The sequence below is a fragment of the Anoplophora glabripennis genome, unplaced genomic scaffold (assembly GCF_000390285.2).
Source record: "Anoplophora glabripennis isolate ALB-LARVAE unplaced genomic scaffold, Agla_2.0 scaffold22, whole genome shotgun sequence".
NCBI lineage: Eukaryota > Metazoa > Arthropoda > Insecta > Coleoptera > Cerambycidae > Anoplophora > Anoplophora glabripennis.
Window position 1 is genome coordinate 1,344,687 of NW_019416298.1, and position 22,627 is coordinate 1,367,313.

Sequence of the window (22,627 nt, forward strand, 5' to 3'; positions counted from 1 at the left end):
AAAACAAAAGACAATAGCATGGGATCCATAGGAAAAAATTGTGTTATTCCTTGAAATTTCTGGATTTTTCCTAAAACTCTTTGTATAAATACAAATTAGGTTTGGTCTTCACTTTCTTTTTGTTACCTTCTATACCTTTTATTGGTTACAATTTTGAATTTAAAAATATAGTACTGCCCTCGCCCACCCCCAAAAATATTCGGTACGAAATTAAGGATATGCAATGAGGGTAGACTTCTATCAGAAATACGAGTATTATAAAAAAAATTGTGTTCTGCCCTCGAAACGACGAAATTCCACGATTTCTCTTGACAAAATATAAATATAGTTATGCCAAATGAATAAACAAACTGTTTATACCAAGCACAAATTAATAATAAGCTTTTACGTATGTAGGGATGGGTTCTGTTATAAATAGGATTTAAAAATTGAAGATTTTATGAAATATATATTTATATGGTCGCGCGATAAACTAAATTTGGATATTACTCTTCGCCTTTTTGTACATATTTATTTTATATTCAATAATATGAGGTTTAGCTTATTGCGTGACGTGAGTACCCATTTATATGAATTGCGACAGTTCAAAAATCGATCGAAATAAGGCACTTGTAAGTTTTCCGTCTTATTTTTGTTGTGGGTCGATATTTGAACTGTTACTCGAGCAACATTTTTATGTGGTTCCAGTAACCATTTTTGCCTTCCCTGTCAGATGTATATTACTAAACTACGATGACTTTATTGTTACGGGAAATATAATTGAATAAATATGGCTTAAAGATGCATATCACCAGTTTACTGAGAAAAAATTTATTCTCCATTATCAGCTTTTTTGTAACACATTTCGGAATGGACGTTTTTCTCAATGTGCTGTCGATATATATAAAATGTTATCAAAGAAGTTCACACTTTATACTAGTTAAAATATATTGTCAATTTAATGTGTTCATAAAATTAATCCCAGACACATTTAAGGTTATGGATGAATGTCTTTATTGGCCGTGATATATGTGATTGTAATTTTTCGAAAAGATTCATACTTTAGGGAATAATATGGCTTGATATCTTATGAGAATTGTTATACTACGAGTACATAGGATTTACGTATAAATTTAATCTATATAGTTGTTGATAATTCATTCAAGTCTATTGCAAAACGTTTTATTTCCGTTACCTATTTCGTTTACTGATCTATCTTTGGAAATGTGTGAGAATAAATTGTACAGTGATACATTTCTTTATTTAGAACTGTGTATCTTTTGTAAACGAGATCAGTATTATTAAATTTCAGATAACTTTAGTAAATTAAACAACTAATCAAAGCTATTTGCTATATTAAAGATGGACCATGTACCTACATATATAAGATACAATTAAGAACTAAATATATAATTATGAATTTAAACTTTTTACGAATAAGGTGTTTTTAGGGTCGCCATCTCGGAATGCATATTTATCTCAGTTTTTTTCTTTTTTAAATATTTTGTATTGGTCGTTGTGCAACTGGAATTTCTTTTAATCTATTCTCAAATAAAATTTCCATTCCTACAGAGGCGGTGACCCTGATGTTTCCTCCCATCCCTACTGCATTACTATTACTCCATAAAACGTATTGCCTTCTAATTAAAAATAATGGGTTTAAAAATATTGAATTTTAAAATTTTAGGGATATCAAGATTTTGTACCTTGTCCATTTTTTATTGTTATAATCGACAGTATTATAATATGCATGAAAACATAATGCACGCTAAACACAAAATGCACTAATATTGGTGTGTCTTTTTAATAACTGTATTCAAAATTTTGTACAAAATAAATTTTAAATTATCCATGTCTATTCAAGTTCTTTTTCTCACAACCCCACCACCCTTTAGGTAACGAAGTACGAATTAAACTTTTAAGGATAAGTTAAAGGAGTCATAATATGACAGTCAGTAATATAGATCCATCTTTATTTTAATTTATTTCAATTAACATATTAGCTAGATAATAAACCACTACAAACCTTATACAAAATTCTGCTAATAACTGTCGTGTGTCGGCGATTTCGACCAGCGGTCTTCTTTACTCCTTTCGCCTGCCCAATATTGCCGGTTCCTCTCCCATCTTATGGCATTCATCCTTTTAAATTGTTTTATCTTCAAGGCGCACTCGGTGAAGTCTCTAATCAGGGGATCGCACTTTTTTAACCCTCTGTCAAGTCCGTACGCCTCCAAGCAGTCTAAAGCCTTCATCTCCATGTCGGCACACGCGCCATACCATTGGTGACTTACAATTGCACCGGTCAAGTCCGTGAAGGGTGACTTTAACCAAGGGGACAATGACATTTTGATGGATTTTATCTGTAATGTATTTTTAGTGTTATGTCATCAATGTAACCTCAAACATACGACTTTTTCAATATTAGAAAATGGTTTGTACTGGGACAATACCTTTTCCTATGCAAAAATGTTGTCTAGTTTCTGTCGAACTTTTGTATTTATTTATTGGATATATTTTAAAAACGACTGTAAAAAGTAATGTTGACACACTTATAAAAAGACTCCTCTTCTTCTTCGACTAGAAGTGATGCCAACTCTGATCTGACAAAACAAAATTCCTACAGCTAAGAGGAAATTCCATTTTCCTTTTATGAGATAAAATTTCCCAAGAAAATAGAAATTTTCTACGAGTTAGCAGTATTGTATAGGACCGAACCATTGAGTTTATAGTCTACGCTACAAAACGTAATACAGTCTACGATTGAGTATGAGTATCTACTTTATCGATCGAAATGAAATGGAGAGAAAATAGACCACTCGGGTCAAGGCCGTAGTTTAAAAACCGCGAGGTCATTACGGTTCAACACACAGAACAAGTTTCTATCAATAATTAAAAGATCACCGTTTTCTACTCGAGAAGAATGTTGTAAGGTTCGGGATCTGCTTCTTAGGAACCTCTCTAAATTAGGGAACAATGTAAGTTATATTGTGTTGTGTTAGATACTGGAAAAACAGGTAAATATTTTCAGCCAGTATAAGTATAAACAATAACTTTGCAGAGTCACGGTACGGTTAGACGTATTTAACAGTTTAACCTTTCTCTTTTGCTAACATATCCTGTTCCCACATACAGATGACATTAAATTATTTGCAGTGACTGAGAAAGAAGACTGTTTAAAAATTCAACAAAAATGACTATGTTAAGTAATGAAGCCCAAATAAGGTATTTAGTGCAGTGGTTCCAGGAATGGAGTGAACTGCAGAGATCCGATTTTCTGCCCATAATGGCTGAAAAGTATGCTAATAAGGCTTATGTTAATGGAATAACTAACAGTATTTCCAATGTTGATTGCAGAGATAAGCCCATGTCCTTATTTGAATGCCGAGTGAGTATCTTTTTATTGTGACATTAGTCTGTGAAGTATTTAAAGACAGTCCTTAATATTTATATTTTTATTTTAAGGTTAAATTGTTTAAAGAATGGTTTATGCAGTGGACAATTGAGCAGAAGGAAAGTTTTCTTACGAGAATCTCCGAAATAGATGCTTCGTTTGCAGAGAAACTGAACGGTGAGTTAGAAAATGGAGTTTCTCATGTAAATCACGAAGTAAACGGCGAAGTGGTGTTAGAAGACTAAAACATCTTTGTTCTCATACTGATTATTTAACAAATATATTTTCCGTTTAAATATTTTATTGCCGTATAAATTATTACTCAGTTTTTTAACGATTTTATAAAATAAGTAAAAAAATATTGTACATAGGGGGGTGTGTAGGTAATAATTTGTAAGGCATATATTATTATTATTATTATTTATATTTAAAGTGTTATATATGAATATTTTGGGTATGAAGTAGAGGGATTTTTTGCAAGAAATGGAATGTTTAACCGTCTATGAATCGAATAGTATTTGATGTGATATTTTCAGATTTTTAGTTCCCGTTAATGATATATTTATAATTTGCTAGGCATTTATATAAAAGTAGTTTAATTTGTGTTACATCAAAAGAAAAATAGAAACACTGAAATAAAACTTTTGTGTGCTTTTTTTACACATTTCCTTTGTGCTGAACGTTGAATGGGGTCTAAAAATAACAAGCATTTCGAAATCTGTTGTGAACGTGCAAAAATGATCCTTTGCCAAGTGATGAATGTGCTTTAATTATAAGACGATTGGGAGAGGAATAGGCGAGCAGTTCACCCCTAAAGAAAAGGCATGAACCGACAAAATTTTTAAAACAAAAACCTTCAGCATGAAATTTTTTTTATTTTGTAGTGTATTTTTCTGATAATTTACATATATTTTTTATATTTTTCGGCGTGGTCAGTCAATTGTTATAAACAAAAAAGTTGTAAAAAAAAAATTACTCGCCGAATGGCTTTTATTGTAAAATGGGCCAAAATAAACACTGTTCTTTGACAAAAATTCGAAAAATGCTTCGTTTCCGAGATGTTTACAATTTAATGTGAAAAAAGTGATGAAATCGACAAATTTTCGGAATTTTTTCCTCAAAAACTATTCAGATTTTAATTCTAAAAAAAGCATAATAATCGGCAGATTTTCTACTTTATGATATATTTTTTTGGTATGGGTCTATCATTTTATTGAAGGTCTAAAGTGAGTAAAAAAAAGTCAAAGAAAATTATAACACTTCAAATTTAAATTTTCTTTTTACAGTATCTTGGATTAGATTATATTTACCATAAACATTATTATGATTTATTTAATCGATATATTATGTTAACAATACAAATGTTCAAAAGATCATTTTGTTTGGTTTTGTAGCCGGAGTAAGGTTTTTGCAAGTAATTAGTAAAATTTAAATATTCGATTTTTGGTTTCATAAATGGCTAAAATTTACTTGAAAATTATACCAAAACTAAACTAAATAAACTATTTAAATCGTAAAATAATAATGACCTAGCGGTCTCGAAAAATAAAAAAGTTATTGGATAATTTATTGTAGGTATAGGATAATTATTTTATTTTCATTTTACAAAAATATTAAGAGCAATAAAAGTATATTAATTTCTTTTTTATTTAATTTTTAAATAATAAGTTTTTCGTTATTTTCGACAAGTTTTTGAATTGAAATAAGCGTTTCATCATCAATTTCGGATGGAACATTCTGACATTCATCTGAGCACACGCAGACTACACAGCATTCCAGGTTCGATGAAAAACAGTTACAATTTTTCGTATAGAACATTTTCCACTATACATGAACAAAAACGTTTTTGAAGCATATCTAACGCAGTTTCTCCTTCGAATTAATCCAAACAACCATTTTCGATTTTCCATCCATGTGTCAATGGATCTAGAGTTACAATTTCACTATTTGTAGCCTGCTTCCATTCACTTATTTGCCATTTTGATTTTCTTTAAAAAATTTTTCTTTTTTACTCGCTTTAGACCTTCAATAAAATAATTGACCTATAGCAAAAAAATATATCTTAAAGCAGAAGATCTGCCGATTATTATGCTTTTTTTAGAATTAAATTCTGGTCAGTAGTTTTTGAGAAAAAAATTCAGAAAGTTTGTCGATTTCGTCACTTTTTTCCAATAAATTGTAAATATCTCGGAAACGAAGCGTTTTTCGAATTTTTGTCAAAGAACAAAAAGTGTTTATTTTGGTTCATTTTACAGTTTAATGCCATTTGGCAAGTAATTTTTTTCTACAATTATTTTGTTTATAACAATCTGACCACGCCGAAAATTATAAAAAAATATATAAATTATCAGAAAAATACACTTTATAAAATAAAAACAGTTTCATGCTGTAGGTTTTTGTTTTAAAAATTTAGTCGGTTACCTTCATTTAGAAGCATCTTTTTGGGGGATGTGCTTGCCTAGAAGGGGGGGGGGATAAGTTAAAAAAATTAAGGAAACGCTGGGTTTAAATTCTTTATTCCAATAAAATATATAAATATAAAAGTGGGGGAGATATAACGATGCATATATTTAATATAAAAAAGAGTTGGGTTTCTCAAGATCGTGCAGCATTATTAGCGATTATTTTATGAGGAATATTGAAAGGTTGAATTAAAATTTAATTTTTGACGTATTCCTAACAATTTTTTTTTGTACTATAACGAATTTAGTTTACTTTCTATTGCATTTCTATTTTTCCGGTTACGATCTGGCGACACTTCTAACGTAAATTAAAAATTAAAGAATACACTCCTATACGCAAAGGACTTTTTTGATTTTGATGAGCCCTTTTTTTGAATTACACGTGTATTTATCAGTAACGATGAGAAAATAGAAATTTTTACTGCAAAAAAACGAGTCTAAACTAACATTTTTTCGAAAAATTTGCATTTTCAAGCCATGTGGTCATATTTTGGTAATGAAGCGTGGGATCCTTTTTTATTTAAGGAGATGATTTCTAGGCGCACGCAGAGGACTTCTATGACAAAAAAATTTTGAACGAAATTAGCAAAATAAAATAGGGGTTTCTGAACCTGAGGTTTTGAGAAATTTAGAATTTTGAAATAATAAAAAATCGCTTGACTGCGTCAATTAATAATTTACAACTCTTCGAGAACCCAGGGTCGGCTACCTCTATTTTAATTTTTAATTTTCCAAATTCTTTTCAAAATTTTTACGACACAAAAAGAGTGACCGCAAAATCCGCCTGTTTTTGAGACTTTGATAGAGACGACAGGAAATACCCTAAAAATATTCTAAAAATATCCGAAAACTCATCATGAAAAATGAAAGTGAACAAATTAAGAATCATCAACAGTTGTAAAACCCTAAATATTTCTATGTTATCAAAATAATATGAATTTGAAAATATCTAATTTCGTATTTGATACGGTCATGTCATAAAGGGGTGAAATCATCCCCTAAATGCCTAAAAATGCAAAATATATATAAAGTTACAATTTTTTTTCTTTTTCTTTTATACGTGATAATTGAACCGTTAATAATCCACAATCACTAGATCCGAAGGAAGATAATCCTAAATGAGGGTAAAACCACCCTTAAGTTCAACCACATACGTATAAAGGAAGAAAAGGAAAAAAATTGTAACTTTTAATATATTTTTTGCATTTTCAGGTGTTTAAGGGACGATTTCACCCCTTTATTGATATTATGGGTTGATTTTCAATCCGGACAAGACCGTATCAAATACGAAATTCGTTCATATTATTTTGATAAGAACATAGAAGAATAGTTGATGATTCTTAATTTGTTCACTTTTTTGTCTTTTCAACCCCTAAATAAGGGTGATTTTTGAAAAACTGAAAGTGATGCTCATTTTCATTCTTCGAATGACGTGTATTTGGATATTTTTAGAATATTTTTAGGATTTTCCCTGTCGCCTCTGTCAAAGTCTCAAAAACAGGCAGAAAAATGGCTTTTTTTTTTGTGGTCACTCTTTGAGCCTACAACTGATCCGCTAAAAAAATGGTATGGGTCCTGCACTTTGTTATCAAAATATGACCGTTTTAATTTTCACGTGACGTCACTGACACCGTCGTCTCCGTTTTTAATTGAGATACACGGTTAAATTAGAGCGCACCAGTTTATAGTAAAAATTAAAAAACTTACAACTGTAATAATAGAAATAAATAAGAAAACAAAGAGAAGAAACACAAAACTTTTCTTGATTAAGAGGGCTCTATAGCAAATAGGCAACCAACAATACATTTTTATAGATTTTATTACACAGTTTGCCTAAATATGAATTAATGCATAAATAACAGACTTTCCCCCATTCTAACGCAGATTTTCTATAAAATAGACAGTTAGAAACTCGAATAACTTTTTTGTGGAAAGAAATTTGTAATTTGCTGCTTTTGAACAAGCGCCATCGTAAATTTCAAATTTCTTTCCTCAAAAAAGTTATTTGAGTTTCAAACTAAGTCCATTTTATAGAAAATCTGCATTAGAATGGAGGAAAGTCTGTAATTTGTTCATTAATTCATATTTAGACAAACTGTGTAATAAAATCCATAAAATGTATTGCTGGTTGCCTATTTCCTATACAACCCTCTTAATGTCGTTCAATATTTCTCGTCATAATTTCAGTTAAGTCAAAGGAAGCGTGTAAGGATTGACGGTTTTTATCTTATCTACCCATATTATCACTGCGTTTTTTTAAATTTTTATTACCATCTCGTGTTGTTTTTAAATTTTTAGAATAAACTGGCGCCGATTAATTCTACTATGTATCTCAATTAATAACAGAGATAACGCTTGAAAACAAAAAGTAATATCAGGAAAAGATGGAACTGCAGCTTGAATCAAGTAATCATTAATGATTTTCGCTGGCGCACCCTACAGGGTGTTTCAATTTCCGAGAGAGAAAAATTCTTGTACATGCAAACAAATTAGTTAATTTCAATAAACATTTTTTTAAATCTGTGCTGTTACCGAGAAATAAACTTGTAACTCAAAAAAAGATCGTCAAAATCAGAATGGCCGTTTACGAGACAACACTGAGGTCAGGGCGCAAGGTGCATTACTTTTGTCTAGGGGTGTATACGATACACTTCAGTCGGGCTATAAAAAAACGTTCCGCTTCGCTTTCAAAATACTGACTACTAAATCTGAAAAACGACACATATTTTTCGATAACATCAATAAATATAACAAAAACATAACGTTTTGCACATAATTAAAATTTCCTTTTACAAACAGTCAGCATTACTTCACAGCCTGGTCCACAGCACATTTTTTTCCTTACAAAACAAGTATAACTAATATTTAAGAAAATCTTTGGGCTACGTCGAAAAAATACAAATATATCGGTTCAATCTTTTGTTTTAATGTGTCGGAGCGTGCGAATGGGATAGCAAAACCTTCTGGCAGAGAGCTTTGATACCAGGTTGGTTCAACAGTTCCGCTTCCCTCAAAATCCTCCTTATATCCGACATACGTTTGTATTTCACAGCGAGGAAATACGCAGTTTTCAGCTGTTTCGCTTCTATGTACGCAGATATCTACAAAGAAATAAACACCAATCGACCAAATTTGCGTTTCACTTACGCTCTTCTATACCAACCTTCGTCCCACGGTCGGAGATGAGCTTAATCAAATCCTCTACTTTGGTCCCGGAAACGTTCGCCTTGGTGAAAGTCGCAACGGCCAGGGTTAACATTTCGTCGCACATGTCAGTGACGGCGACGTCGCTAGTACCGCTGTGTTTTATGCAGCTCACCAGCTGACCGATGCCGCTGTATCGCTCCGATTTCGCTAACTGTTTACCCGCTTCGCAGTACACTTTCGCCGGTTTTAATTTAAAGTCTTGGATGATGCTGGAAATACAATTCGACAAAAAAATTGTGTTAGCGGAGCATCGAAACGAGGGCCAATGTAATTTGTTTTAAATTATTGGGTCAATTAATGAATTTGTATGCCCTTTGACATACACAATTTATTCCACCTTACCCTTGCCACTAACACAATGATACCTCAACTGATTGAAAATTTTGGTGCTCTTTCTTAGTACAAATTATAAATAAAATTGCACCCATGATTAAATTAATACGTAGATATTTAGGCAGAGCAAATAAAATTTTTACTCGAAAAAATTCCTATCCGAGAGATTATTGTAAAATTGTCTAAAGGAACATAATACAAGACATCTCTCATCTCGTGAGTCAAAAAATTTTAATTGCTAACTTTTCCATTTAAACAAATAAGTGAGGAAAACAGTTTTTTCACTTTGCAGGGAAAACCATTAATTTTAGCAAAAAGTTACTCACAGACAGCTTGTAGGGAATAAAATTATCTACAAAATGAGACTTGTTAAATTAAAATCGGTTAATAAACAAAAAAGTTATTGCAGAAAAACCAGAAAAGTGCCCATTTTTTAATTTGTTTGTAACTATCGCATTTATTGTTAAAATTTTATAAAACCTAAGACAAGTTGAGGGTTTTGTGCCAAAAGTGGTCACTGTAGGTGCAATAGTTTCTGCACAATTCAATTTGTTTATAACGGAGGCTCCAAAAGTTATGAACTTTAAGCATCTGTACAGGCGTTAATTTTCAACCAAACATGATTCTGAAAGCGTCATTGTAATCTTAAAGACGTAATTAAGCGACCTATTAAAAAATATCACCGTTTTTTAACATTCTCAAATTGTGCATTAAAAAACCGTGTGTTTTTCGCTTATAAACAATTTCAATAACATTGTTGCTATTTATGCTATCTCACCGAAAGTAGATCTGGCAAAAAAATACAAATTTAAAAAAAGTACCCTCTAGGACCAACAGGAGCCAAGATAAGAATTTTTTTCAAAAAAATCGTAGCGCAATTGTTTATAAACATTAAGACTTGAATTTTTTGCAAAATAAAGTTTACGACGTAAACTACGATTTCTCGTGAATTGCATTGAGAAATGTGAAAAATTAACGACTCACGAGCCCTTTAAAAAGAAGGTACTTGCTAAGTAAAATGTCTGGCGTGGTGGTGGAGGAAGCTCGTCCAAGCGAGTCGCACGCGCGAGAAAAGTGAAATCCAAAGTTCAAATTGATGTGCGCTGTAAAATTTTGCAATATCTTGGCTTCTATTCATCGCAGAAACTTCTTTTTTTATATATACTGGGGTAGCTCGACGAAAAAATAACAATGGACATATTTACGAATTCGTAGAATAGCCCTGAACCCCAGAAAAATAACTCCGAAATTGAAATTTTAATTAATATTTCGTTTAACAATAATTTTTGTAAATAAAAAAAATTTAAGTATAAAAGATGCATTTTTTCTGGGGTTCAGGGCTATTCTACGAATTCGTAAAAATGCCCATTGTTATTTTTTCGTCGAGCTACCCCAGTTTAAAAAAAAAGAATAGAAGCTGAGATATTGCAAAATTTACAGCGCACATCAATTTGAACTTTGGATTTCACTTTTCTCGCACGCGCGACTCGCTTGGACGAGCTTCCCCCACCACCACGCCGGACATTTTAGCAAGTACCTTCTCTTTAAAGGGCTCGTGAGTCGTTAATTTTCCACATTTTTCAATGCAATTCAAGGGAAATCGTAGTTTACGTCGTAAACTTTATTTTGCAAAAAATTCAAGTGTTAATGTTTATAAACAATTATTGCACTACGATTTAAAAAAAAAATTGTTATCTTGACTCCTGTTGGTCGAAGAGGGTACTATTTTTAATTTTAAAACTGTATTTTTTTGCCAGCTATCCATTGCATCTATTTTCGGTGAGGTAGCATAAATAGCAACAATTTTATTCAAATTGTTTATAAGCGAAAAATGCACGGTTTTTTAATACACAATTTGAGAATGTTAATGTCAAAAAAACGGTGATATTTTTTAATAGGTCGCTTAATTACATCTTTAAGATTACAATGACGCTTTCAGAATCATGTTTGGTTGAAAATTAACGCCTGTACAGAGGCTTAAAGTTCATAACTTTTGGAGCCTCCGTTATAAACAAATTGAATTGTGCGAAAACTATTGCACCTACAGCGCCCACTTTTGGCACACTTCTAAAGTATGACAAAACCATCAACTTGTCATAGGTTTAATAAAATTTTAACAATAAATGCGATAGTTACAAACAAATTAAAAAATGGACATTTTTCTTGTTTTATTGCAATAACTTTTTTGTTTATTAACCGATTTTAATTTAACATGTCTCACTTTGTAGATAATTTTACTCCCTACAAGCTGTCTCAGAGTCACTTTTCGCTAAAATTTACGGTTTTCTCTTCAAAGTGAAAAAACTGTTTTCCTCACTTATTAGTTTAAATAGAAAAGTTAGCTAATAAAATTTTTTGACTCACCAGATGAGAGATGTCTTGTATTATGTTCCTTTAGACAATGTTGCAATAAAATCGTGGATAAGAATTTTTTCGAGTTTCTCTTTTTTTTCGCTAATTTTTCTGGTCTAATTAGATTATTATTAAGAAAGGTAATCTATCACCGATTACCGATCGATTACTGATTTAAAACGGACTATAATTACCCGAGGGCGATGTTAAATCCATCCTCAACGTTCCTCCCACAAATTATTGCCAGCACAGCCAACTGCATTTTTTCCTGCGCCGACCCAAAGAGTGTAGGGATCTTTTCGTCTTTCTCGCCCAACTGCGACGACTCTAAAAACAAACGAATTAAATATCCAAGCGACGCATACGATAATCTACTTACCTCCGATTTGCAAGATTTTCCTTAAAACTTCCATGGGTTTCACGCCCGAACCCTCGCATCCCGCCAGGAACGCGACCACTTCCGTTTGCCCCCAGATCGTGTCGATGTTCTTGTTAATGTCCTTCGGGCTCATTTTCATCACCAAGGAAGGGTTCGTCAGGCTCTTCTCTTCGTAGCTGCCTCCCGAATCGACGCTCTGCTTGCGTACTAAAACGTTTTTATGCTGCAAAAATGTATCGACTTTTATTCATGCGAGACGTACCTGAGGCTACTTCCACCCACTGATCCTGCACCAAGACCTCCTTCAAGTGCCCCTCGGCTTTATGCAGGAAATTCACGTTGGCGGAGAGATCCGTGAAACACTTCGCATTATCCTGATAGAAACGGATGCAGGTCATAGCTGCCCGTATAAAGTCACCCATGAACTGCTGCAGCTGGTACAAAGAGTGCAGCATGTTGTGCTTCTCTAGGTGCCTGCATATACTCTGGAGATAGTCCTAAAAAAAAAGTCTGCGTATTTACGTTACAACAAATATTAGGACTCACTTTCCACAGGTTTAGAGTAGAGTCTATCCTCGACATGTGTTCCTGCAAGACGTTTATGACCCCGTCTTTTAAACACCTCATGTAGATGTCGATGAAAATATCGGTGCTCAGCTGACCGTCGACGATGTAATTCAACGCTTTAGAGATGTCGCCGTGTTTGATGTAGAACTCCAACAAACTCTGGTGGGTGCCGTACTTGCTTAGGTAGTAAACGCACTCGTCGTAAAAAATGCTGTCTATAGAAGGCGGGTTACAGTGCAATTTCAGTCCGTCGTTCTCCACCACCTGATAATAATTCCCCCCGGCGATATTCTTCAAGTTCTTCAACTTGTTCATGATGCAAATAGCCGTGTCCGCTTGAGAGACCATTCCCAACTGTTGGTTCAAGGACAACATCGAACCGGTCAGCGATTGGTTCTCCATCGTCTTAATCACATCCGGATTGATAGGTATCGTCTTCGATTCCAAGATGTACACGATTTCGTTGAGCAAAGGGGGATTTTTGGACGGCTTCACCTCGAAAACGACACCCAAACTCGTAGCTTTGGATATATTCCTCCCTCTGCTGAAGCTGTCTTGACTAGTATCGAAGTCGCTTTGTGAGTTTGTCTCCGATACGCTCTCGTAGTGACCGGTTTTATCCAGGCACCTTTGAAATTTCTCTCTGGCCAATGTCAAGCTTCCCGCTTTCAAACAACTTTTACCCCAAGCTGTGAAGACACCTAAGAAACAAAAACGACATTTAAAAGCACCATCTAGCGTTCATCTGGCGAATTAAACATTCTAGAGTGGAACAGTAGATGGCGTTAGCGGTATTTTGACAGCAAATATAAATGTGACAGACAAAATTTTACCCGTAATGTCTAGTCCGGCTTTAGTAGACACTTCTAGAGCGAGATTCCACTGTTCCCTCTCCAACAGCCTGTCCCTCAGCTTCCTGAGAATGGACGCGTCTATGAAGGTGCCCCTCTGGGTGCTCGACACAGGCAAAAGGCTTAAACATCCCCTCTCGGCTAAAAGTCCCAAAAGTTCAGCTTGGGATAGTATCCGATCCGCTGAAGAGGTGCCGTGATGGAGGGAACATTCCACTGAAATCATTTTCGCGGCAACAGCGAGAGACCTAAAATGACAACGCAAGTTTTATCGTAGCTTAATTTTTTTGGGGAAATCGTACTTTAGCATCTTTATCACGAGGAGATAGTCGATTTCTTGGATCGGCTCCTGGCTGGGTTGCAGCAGCTTCAGCATGACGTCGCACTGATCCAATAGAAACCTTAAAATAAAATAATTACAGTTAAAAGCACCTAAAAAAAATTAATTCAATGCTTTTTGGTACTTACTTTGGGTACTCAACACTTTTGGAATGGTACTTCATTATAGAGAGACAGAGAGACACGCTGGGTGCGTGTTCATAGGAAAATTCCTCACGGACGATTTTGTTATGTTCAGAATCATCGGTAAGAAACCAATATTCGTACATCAACGACTTCGTCGAAGCGGTGTCGGTAAATTCCGATGTAGTGCTGTCGCCCATTGTTTGTCGGTAACAGTCCCTACAGACACGCACCAAGATATCCTCATAAGTTGGTACCTACAAGAAAAACCATGCAAAAACCCAAGTATGTTTTTAATCTCATTGAACTTACGAGCATCCTGTGCGTCGAACAACTATAACAAACGACTCTACCGCACCTCCTGCAGTGGTGGCGCCGGTTGAACATAGAAAAAGTAATTTTGTGACAGCACATGCATTCCAACACTTCGCTATTCGGCACCCACTCATCCTTCAAAGGTACTACTTCGGGCATAACGAAACCTCTGTTCTCCGCGCACAAACTCAAGGAATCGATGGATTGCATCAGCTTACACTCTGGCGTTCTTAGTAGCCTGGGATTAGGCTGAGTTATCACGCGAAAATCGAGGCTCTTCTCCGCGTAACCTCTCAACACCTCATCAATTTTTTCAGCGGATAACTGGTTTTCGCTGAACTCGGCGTGTTGTATTTCCGATTTTACGACATCGAGCACAGCCGACAGTTTGTCTAGTTTCACATTCATTATTAATATCTCGACGATATTTAACGGTTCGTATATGAGACAGAGCAGCTGGTCCTGTTCGGATTGCCTGAATGCTGACAACATTTTCAGGCTGATTTGAACATTTTTCAACATGTCGTCGTTAACGTTGTTTAGTAGGTAGTCGGTTATGAACTGCAGACTCTCCAGATTTTTCAAAAACTTTAGCAAGTTGTAACAGGTTTTTATGGAATGGTTGTACGGGAGGCTGTCTAGCAATACTCTGATCGGCTCGTACGAGTCGGCCGATTCAAAAATTGTCATAAAATAATTCTCGTTGATTTCTAACAAGAGATCTTCGTTGGGTTTATGGAGGTGGGTGAATTCTAGCAGCGTGTGGATCTGAAAAGGAAGGTTAAGTTTTGTCTTTGTGTCTAAACATATAAAAAAAATTATAGTTACTTTATCGCACAACAGTAGTTTTGAAATAACTTCGTTAGGTCTATCTTTGCAAATTTCAAAGGCTTTCGACCAGCTCGGTACGTCTAGAATGTTTCGTAACTACAAAAATAAAATGATAATACCAAAAAAAAACATTATCATGACGATTTACTTACCTCCTCACACAATTCTATTTGTCGTAACCACGATTTCAATTCGCCGAGTTTAGCATTCTGGACTGTCTCGAATTTGGTAATCTCTGATTTTATCACGTCTATACAAAATCCGCCTGGCCACTGTCTCATGTTATGCAAGATGGTAGTTATTCTCAGATCTGCATCGCTAATAAACTGAACGTATCGGAAGTAATCGATCTCAAATCTATCCTGCACTAAGTTAACGAGTATCATATCTTTCAATTCGATAAGAACCGGCGACTTTCTCAGTTGATTTACTGGAATACTATCGACGATATCGTACGGTTCCTTCCAGTTGGTAGTTTTGATCGCGTCTTCCAATATTTCTTGGGCAGCTTCAAAGCTGTCGTTCGAGGCCTGACTGTACTGGGACGAAGTCAAGTAGTCGTTTTTTAAAATCTTCGTATTAACGTACTGGGACACTTTCTGGGTGCTTATCTCGTTTTGTAGCGCTGTCACGATCTCGTTGTTCTCAAACAACGCCTTCAGGCACTGAATCTTGGGTAATTTCATATAGTTTAAAAACGGTCTCACTCTGACTTCGCTTATGTCTATTTTTACGTCTTCCAGTTTGTACATTTCGCTTAAAATGAAGGCCAGAAGCCAGTTCCTCTTCTGAATATAAGTTATGATGCTTTTGCTTGGCACGTATAGGCTGTTTTCAGGATATAACTCTTCTTTCGTGACGTTTTCTTCTGAGTGTAGGTTAATCGTTGGGAAACAGTTGCCTATGACGTGGTACAAATAGTCTAATTTCAATTTTCCGAAGTACTTTTCGAATTCGCTCGGGTCTAGGTTTCTTTCAAACAGAAGTTTTCCCGTCAGTTCTGAGCGATTGTGGTACAGAAGGTTGAAGTATGAAGTATTTTTGCCTCGGGATACAATGTCGGAGGAGTTTTGTTCTATGTATAGGATCTTTGAGAAAGCTTTCAGGTAGTTGTATAACTTGGCGATATATTTGGTGTTGTCCTTACGGTTTTGGTTCCACTCCACGAATTCGTTGCACAGCGAATTTAACTTCAACAGCGACTTGTGACTAGGATGGTTACTGTTTAAAACTCCACTTTCATCAACATTTAAGTTCCGGTAGAATTCTTCGTAAAGTTCTGCTAAATTTACGTAGAACTGTTCCTCTTTCTTATATTTATTAAGATCGAGATAGTGATGTGGTGATATTATAATGTCCAAAGGCGTTAAGTTTTTCTCGTACCCTATTTCTTTCCATGATGCAAACAGTTTGGTGCAAAATTTGTTATAGTTACTATGAATGTTTCTGTCTAAATTATCGTTGTCAAACGCTAGATGGATCAAATTCGCGCAATGCTCGAAATGTTTTGACTGGGTAATGGCCAAGTCCAACATGTTCATGAACATTTCGTGTTCATATCTGAAGTGAGAAAAAAATTGTTTCTGCTCGCTTAAGTTAGTAACGAGTTGCTCCGTTTCAGGATCGTAGGGAATAGGGTTGTCTTTAAAAAACATCATTACGGTTTCGGTCACGTCGGGTTCTATCGTGGTCAATAATTTATTGGGATTAACTTTTTGAATTTCCCATATTTTGAAGGCTCTTTTCAAATCTTTTCTTAGAATTTGCAGCTTTTCTAAATATTCTACTTCAGAGAATATAATAGTTTCTTTAAGAGCGAATATCTAAAAAAAGTATTAGTATAAAAAAAGAATCGCAACAAAAATTAATTAAATTAATAAGACACTTACCTCTATCACTTGATAAGCTCTCTTAAAATCGCCACGCTTCAGACACATTTGTATCAACGACTGTGGTGTTGCCAGCATATATTTTAACAGATTCGTTTCGCACTTCACAGGTTCTTTTATGTCTTCTATTAATTCTGTCCTCCAAATCGCATCGGTAACAAATTTATTTAAATTGTTGAATTTAAAATACTCCTCTGATTCTTTGTTGTACAAATTTTTTAACTTAATATCATCAAAGACCATTTTTATGAAATATAAAATCAGTCTAATTTGTTTTTCTCTGCAGATGAATTTTTCCTCAGATCGATTTTGAAGTATGTGACTTGTTTTGAGAAATAGTATAGCAAATATATTTTCTAACACTTCGATTTGCAATGATTTACTTTCAAGAGAGAATATTTTTGATTTTATATCTTCTAGTATTTCATTAACATTCAATTTTGTGTCATCTTCATTAAGGAGTACTATTTTAAAAATGCTTCCTAAAACATAAAATGCTAAAAATTGTTGTGATTGTACATTTCTACCATTTGGATGTAGTTCTTCTTCTTCATATATTTTGTTTAATATCTCATTCCATTCCATTTTTTTAATGTCCATAAATTTCGAAAAAGTTTCCAAAGCAAAATTCTCACTCATGTAAAAGAAAATTTCATTAGCATCAACACTATGCATCCTTTCTCTACAAAAATCGGTCATTTTTATAATACGCCCAATCTCTTTGATGTAGTTGTTCCAAAAAGGATCTATATCTGTTGTTTCCACATTTTCCAATAATAGTTTTGTTAGTTCGATTGATATTTCCGGAACATTCGTTACCTCAATTATTTTTAAGGCCAAGATCTTATTGAAGATGTTTTTGTTAAAAATTTCTTTAACTCTGTCATAATTAATGAAAACCTCATAAAACCAGTGTCGTTTTTTAAAAATAGTGTAGTCATATAACGAACTTGGGTCTGCTATATTTAGTTGAAATATTGATTTATCATATCCGATGCACTTTTCTAAAACATCTAAATTGTTGTACGTTATAAGAGTTAGGTAAATAATATCTTTCCGGAGAATTTGTTTGTCACATAATAGTTGCACTTTGGGAAAGACATATTCGGTTAAGTATGCTTCTTCGTTTTTCTCGGTGCATTTAAATTTACAGAACTTTTTATAGAACTCCCCTTGTAAACCTGTTTCTTCCTTACCTTCAGATTTTAATAAACTCTCAACAATTATTAATAATTCCTCCATATCTATCACATTTGTAGCACTGCAATTCACTTATCTATACTTATAATTTCAACAATTTAAATTACATCTTAAACAAACACTTTGTATATGATCATACGCCCTGAATATGTGTCACTCTATATTATTAATGTTATTATCTATACATAAATAAACACTGATTTAACCTTTGTCCTTGTTGACATTTGTTAACATAACCAATAAAAATTTTTTGATGTATCTTTCCTGTCAGCATTCTCAACTGATTAAAATCCATACCATCTATGTTAAAATTCCATACTGTGAAATAAATAAATAGATAAAAGATCGAATTGGCAAAGAAACAATACATCTACTTGACAATGTAAAGAATATAATTTATATATACCTACCTACACAAACGACAACAATTTTGACAACAAAAAGAACGCCTTAGTAGTTTTGGTGGAAAGGAAAACTACGTACAACCTATCAAAATTGTGGTAAAGTAGATAAATTTAATTGAATGTATAAAGGTTTGCCTTTTCTCCTTTCCATGTTCCTCCACTGCTGTTTAAATCAGACCTTCAAGGAAGAATCCGCTCTATGGTACATTATCATATGGCTCAAGGTCGAATCAAATCGCAAACTTTCACAATTATTCCTAAGTTTTCGCTCTGCTGACACCAGCTTTAAAGCAATGTTTTATTTAAGTTAGATGTTTATATTAAATCTAATATCTAAAATCGCCAATTAAGTAGTTAGAATGAGATAACAAAGTATAAAACGACATTTGTTATTATGTCTTTGCGTTCGTTAGTATCGTTTTTTGTAATTGTCGTGGTAGTGATAATAGGAGATGTGCTGTGTAAGTACTGTTAAATAAATATGTAACTGGCATTAACTGGTAGTATTAATGGGGCAAAGCAATTTCATTTCTAACTTCAATACATATTTCCATTTTCATGTTTTTCCCATTTACCACCATTTTCAATGAGGCATGAACCAGTGGCGTAGGGCGCAGGCACTTACAAAATAAATGATATAAATTATTTTTTCTAGACTGAATCTTAGTTTCACATTTTAGTTTATGTAAATGAAATTATAAGATCAGTAAATTATACTGGTGCTTACGCTTTATTTCCTATATGCATTGTTAAAAATTATAGTGGTTGCAAAGGGTCAATTGCTTAAATAAATAGGTAGAGGCTTACGTTGTTACAAACACAGTTTAAGGGATCATATATCTGACATGTTACATTCAAGTCATTGTACTCAATGATAGGTATTGGTATACAACCTAATAACAATCACACGTGGAGCCAAATAGCAACCAACAACAATAACGCACCTTTACCTGGCCCTCAGTGGAACTCAAATTTACAATCTACAACCCCTTGGCCCGCTCTAGGCCAAAAGAGAAGTCAACAGCCAAATCCCCCCCAGAATGCCCGACCAAACAATCAACCTATGTGGGTGCGTCCAGACAACAGTCCCAATTGGATGAGAAATACCCTCACTCCATCCAGAGGCGTTGTCAACACGAATTTCTTGAACAACGAAAGAGGGGGGATTGCAAATGTGAACAATCAGAGGCCAAACTCGAATAAACCTAGTCAAACAAATAAAGCGGCTGTTCAACTTGTGAGCCAAAATGGGCCAAATCAAAGACCAACCTCGAATATACCTGGTCAGAATCAAATCGTGAATTCTGGTCAGCCTGTTGGAGGTGGTGGAGGGAATAGCAATAGCAATAATATGAAAGGTGTGGTTTCGGCAGGGTCCACGACGAGTAATTCGGATACGGCGAATCAAAATGTAAACCAGGGTTCGAGTAATAAAAAGACTGGGGGAGACGTGGAGGATTATGAACTAAGGGAATTCTCAGAGGAGCTTTTGTCGAAGGATACCAATAACGCGGCTAGATTTGTTACTGTGAACTTGCAAGGAATGACCACTTCTCGGTCCGCAAATGATGAAGCCCCCTTGCCGTAAGTTTTAAAAGAAAGCAAAAAAATAAAATACCTACTAAACATTTATCAAATAAAAATCATATTGTAATAACAGTAAGAGTCAATTATGATCAAGTTTCGCGTTAAAAATTTTTACCTGCTTTTAGACTGCTTTCTATAGACAGTAAGGCGTATTCCATACCTTCCATAGAAAAACTCATGTTGCTCTACAACAATTACATCCTAGAATCGAACCAGAATGAAGTCTACACAGCTCAAGAAAAAAACGAAGAAAACGATTTATTGGATACCATATTGTCCACACCAGTGATGCAGCATACTAGAAACTTTTTGATTAAGAAAGGTATCTGAAAAAACAGGAGTTACTTTTGTGTGTTTAATTTTTTTCTCGACTGTAGGAAAGCTTGGGAAAGATCCTAAAGAATTCAAGGATCTGCTGCGTGCTATATGGTTTGGAATGTACTCTAGAGGACAAGGACGGATAGGATCCAGCGGGTTCGAACACGTATTCCTCGCAGAACTGAAGAATAGTCAAGTATCAGGGTTACATAATTGGGTATACTTTAACGAGGAGGAGAAGAACAAGAGGGCAAATTATTTGGGGTATATGAAGAAAATCGACTTGGGAAATGTGAGTACAAAATATTTGACATCGAATAAAGTCGCGACAAGGCCTCTATCATTTACTGTGTAAAATTGATACACAGTACAAAATGGTAGATGGCGTTAAGACGCAACTTCATCATAAAATTGTTTTAATTTTATTTTTACCGAAATATAAAACACGAGTTTTAAACGTAAAATCTCCTTTTTTGAGTTGTGCAATTGATTTTTTTTTTCAGAAAGGGTCCATCCTAAAGTACCACTTTACATTCCACGACGTTGATAAACCTGTTGGGTCAATGTTCATTGGGACAAGTCCAGAATTGGAGATTGCCCTGTATTCCACCTGTTACATTCTTAGGGCCGACAAAATATGCCCATTGAAAATGAATGGCAACAGATTTATCATCAGAACGTTTACATATAGGTACAGAGGGAGGAACATGATAGGGAGCGCCTTTCCAGAAATTTAAAAGTTTACAATACTTGATTTGTATTCCAGATATTGCAGATTTTAGTTAATGCTATAACTTATGCTTATATAATTCAGTTACATTTTTCGATAGTGGCGTTATTAAATTTCCTAAACTTTAATACAGATATAAACTGTTAGGACAATTGGAGAGTTCAAATGTCAAGATAAGTTTGCCCCAGTGTCAAAGATAACTTATTTTGTTCAGCTGATTTTAATACACAAATAAATAGTTAGCATTATTTTTAATCTATTTACAGTGTGGGTAGTTAAAAATGTCCCTGTGTTTATCTACCTGTATTTTCGATATTATTAAGTAAATGTTTGTGTAAGTTTGTGTTTGATAAAATAAATTTGGGTTTTGTAAAAAAGTGTAGTAATTAATTAATTAATTAACAAATATTATAACTAACCACATAAAAGTATATTTCTTTTAAACTAACTGACAGAAAATGCATACGCCGTGTTCCGAAAAAAATTGGTAGTATAGACCTTCCGAAGTCAGTTGAATATGCAAAAAAACGTCTGGTAATAAAATTTAATGAGTTTCATAGGCGTCCCTAAAAAAATTTTCTGCTAAAGGTAAAAAATTATAATAATTTGTATATAATGTGTAGAAAATTTCTATTATATGTTCATTTGGCCAACAACATATTTTAATTATTTATGTCCTCGAACAATTTTATTATATAAGTTTTTCAAATATTTCAATGCCGAGTTGCTGCTTAGAGACCGAGCCTGCTACATACCTTGAAATTATAGGTTCTTCAATTGAAAAACTATACAAGTTAAATCTCTTGCTCGATTTTTTTCGAAACTCAACATTTTATCTTTCTTAAGTGCCAAAAGGGCATTTCAGTTAACTGGAAAGAAGAAGATTTTGTTATAACTTACAATTAGTTGTGACGTTAGTAACGAGATGAGATGCAAACTTTCATTTTGACATAAATACCTAGTAGCTACCTATATTTACCATGTGACATATAAGTCATAAAACGCCATATTTACATATAGTATAAATAGTTTTATCCACGACTATTGTATAATGTACCCATTATACGTCTGTTTGCTCGACCTTATTAATACCCATTAATCACGGCAGTGATTAATGAGTCATTAATCACTACTGTCAGATGCTTCCTTGATTTAGCTATAATATTATATTGTTCTGCTACAAACAGTCGGTTTTTTTAAATTTTATCGTGTAAACCACTAAATATTTTCAATTCAGTGCTGTACATATAAAAAAAAATTAAAAAAGTGAATTTTCCTAGACCAGATTCGAACCCGAGACCAGCGGTTGGAAGGGAAGGAGCATCTACACTGAGCCATCAGCGACTTCGTTTGTGCGTGTCGTCTAT

At 34.1% G+C, this 22,627-nt stretch overlaps 4 protein-coding genes across 7 annotated transcripts; 2 read left to right on the top strand and 2 right to left on the bottom strand.

Annotated features, from left to right (window-relative positions):
- Nucleotides 1-1,934: 1,934 nt before the first annotated feature.
- Nucleotides 1,935-2,668, bottom strand: LOC108917273 (NADH dehydrogenase [ubiquinone] iron-sulfur protein 5). Its single transcript, XM_018723782.1, has 2 exons — nt 2,433-2,668; nt 1,935-2,342 (listed from the first exon to the last, which is right to left on the bottom strand). Exon 2 carries the CDS (start codon nt 2,325-2,327, stop codon nt 2,022-2,024), a length of 306 nt encoding a protein of 101 aa, XP_018579298.1. The 5' UTR covers nt 2,328-2,342; nt 2,433-2,668; the 3' UTR covers nt 1,935-2,021.
- Nucleotides 2,669-2,801: 133 nt separating this feature from the next.
- LOC108917272 (uncharacterized protein C14orf119) lies at nt 2,802-4,014 on the top strand. Of its 3 annotated transcripts, none has more exons than XM_018723780.1 (3): nt 2,802-2,996; nt 3,136-3,367; nt 3,445-4,014. In XM_018723780.1, the coding sequence occupies exons 2-3, from the start codon at nt 3,173-3,175 to the stop codon at nt 3,616-3,618; spliced, it is 369 nt and encodes a 122-aa protein (XP_018579296.1). In that variant the 5' UTR covers nt 2,802-2,996; nt 3,136-3,172; the 3' UTR covers nt 3,619-4,014. The 3 variants fall into 3 exon arrangements, with proteins under 3 accessions (XP_018579296.1, XP_018579294.1, XP_018579295.1); XM_018723778.1 differs by having other exon boundaries at nt 2,804-2,957; XM_018723779.1 differs by lacking the exon at nt 2,802-2,996 and having other exon boundaries at nt 3,040-3,367.
- Nucleotides 4,015-7,927: 3,913 nt separating this feature from the next.
- LOC108917315 (zinc finger FYVE domain-containing protein 26 homolog) lies at nt 7,928-18,453 on the bottom strand. Its single transcript, XM_018723861.1, has 13 exons — nt 17,022-18,453; nt 15,285-16,955; nt 15,130-15,228; nt 14,299-15,069; nt 13,993-14,243; nt 13,827-13,925; nt 13,507-13,772; nt 12,653-13,374; nt 12,369-12,603; nt 12,107-12,313; nt 11,922-12,054; nt 8,999-9,251; nt 7,928-8,936 (listed from the first exon to the last, which is right to left on the bottom strand). Exons 1-13 carry the CDS (start codon nt 18,261-18,263, stop codon nt 8,760-8,762), a joined length of 6,126 nt encoding a protein of 2,041 aa, XP_018579377.1. The 5' UTR covers nt 18,264-18,453; the 3' UTR covers nt 7,928-8,759.
- A 422-nt stretch (nt 18,454-18,875) lies between these two features.
- Nucleotides 18,876-21,637, top strand: LOC108917268 (poly(U)-specific endoribonuclease homolog). Of its 2 annotated transcripts, none has more exons than XM_018723774.2 (5): nt 18,876-19,086; nt 19,504-20,209; nt 20,338-20,534; nt 20,590-20,822; nt 21,034-21,637. In XM_018723774.2, exons 1-5 carry the CDS (start codon nt 19,020-19,022, stop codon nt 21,265-21,267), a joined length of 1,437 nt encoding a protein of 478 aa, XP_018579290.1. In that variant the 5' UTR covers nt 18,876-19,019; the 3' UTR covers nt 21,268-21,637. The 2 variants fall into 2 exon arrangements, with proteins under 2 accessions (XP_018579290.1, XP_018579291.1); XM_018723775.1 differs by having other exon boundaries at nt 18,880-19,086; nt 19,999-20,209.
- The last annotated feature ends 990 nt before the right edge of the window (nt 21,638-22,627 follow it).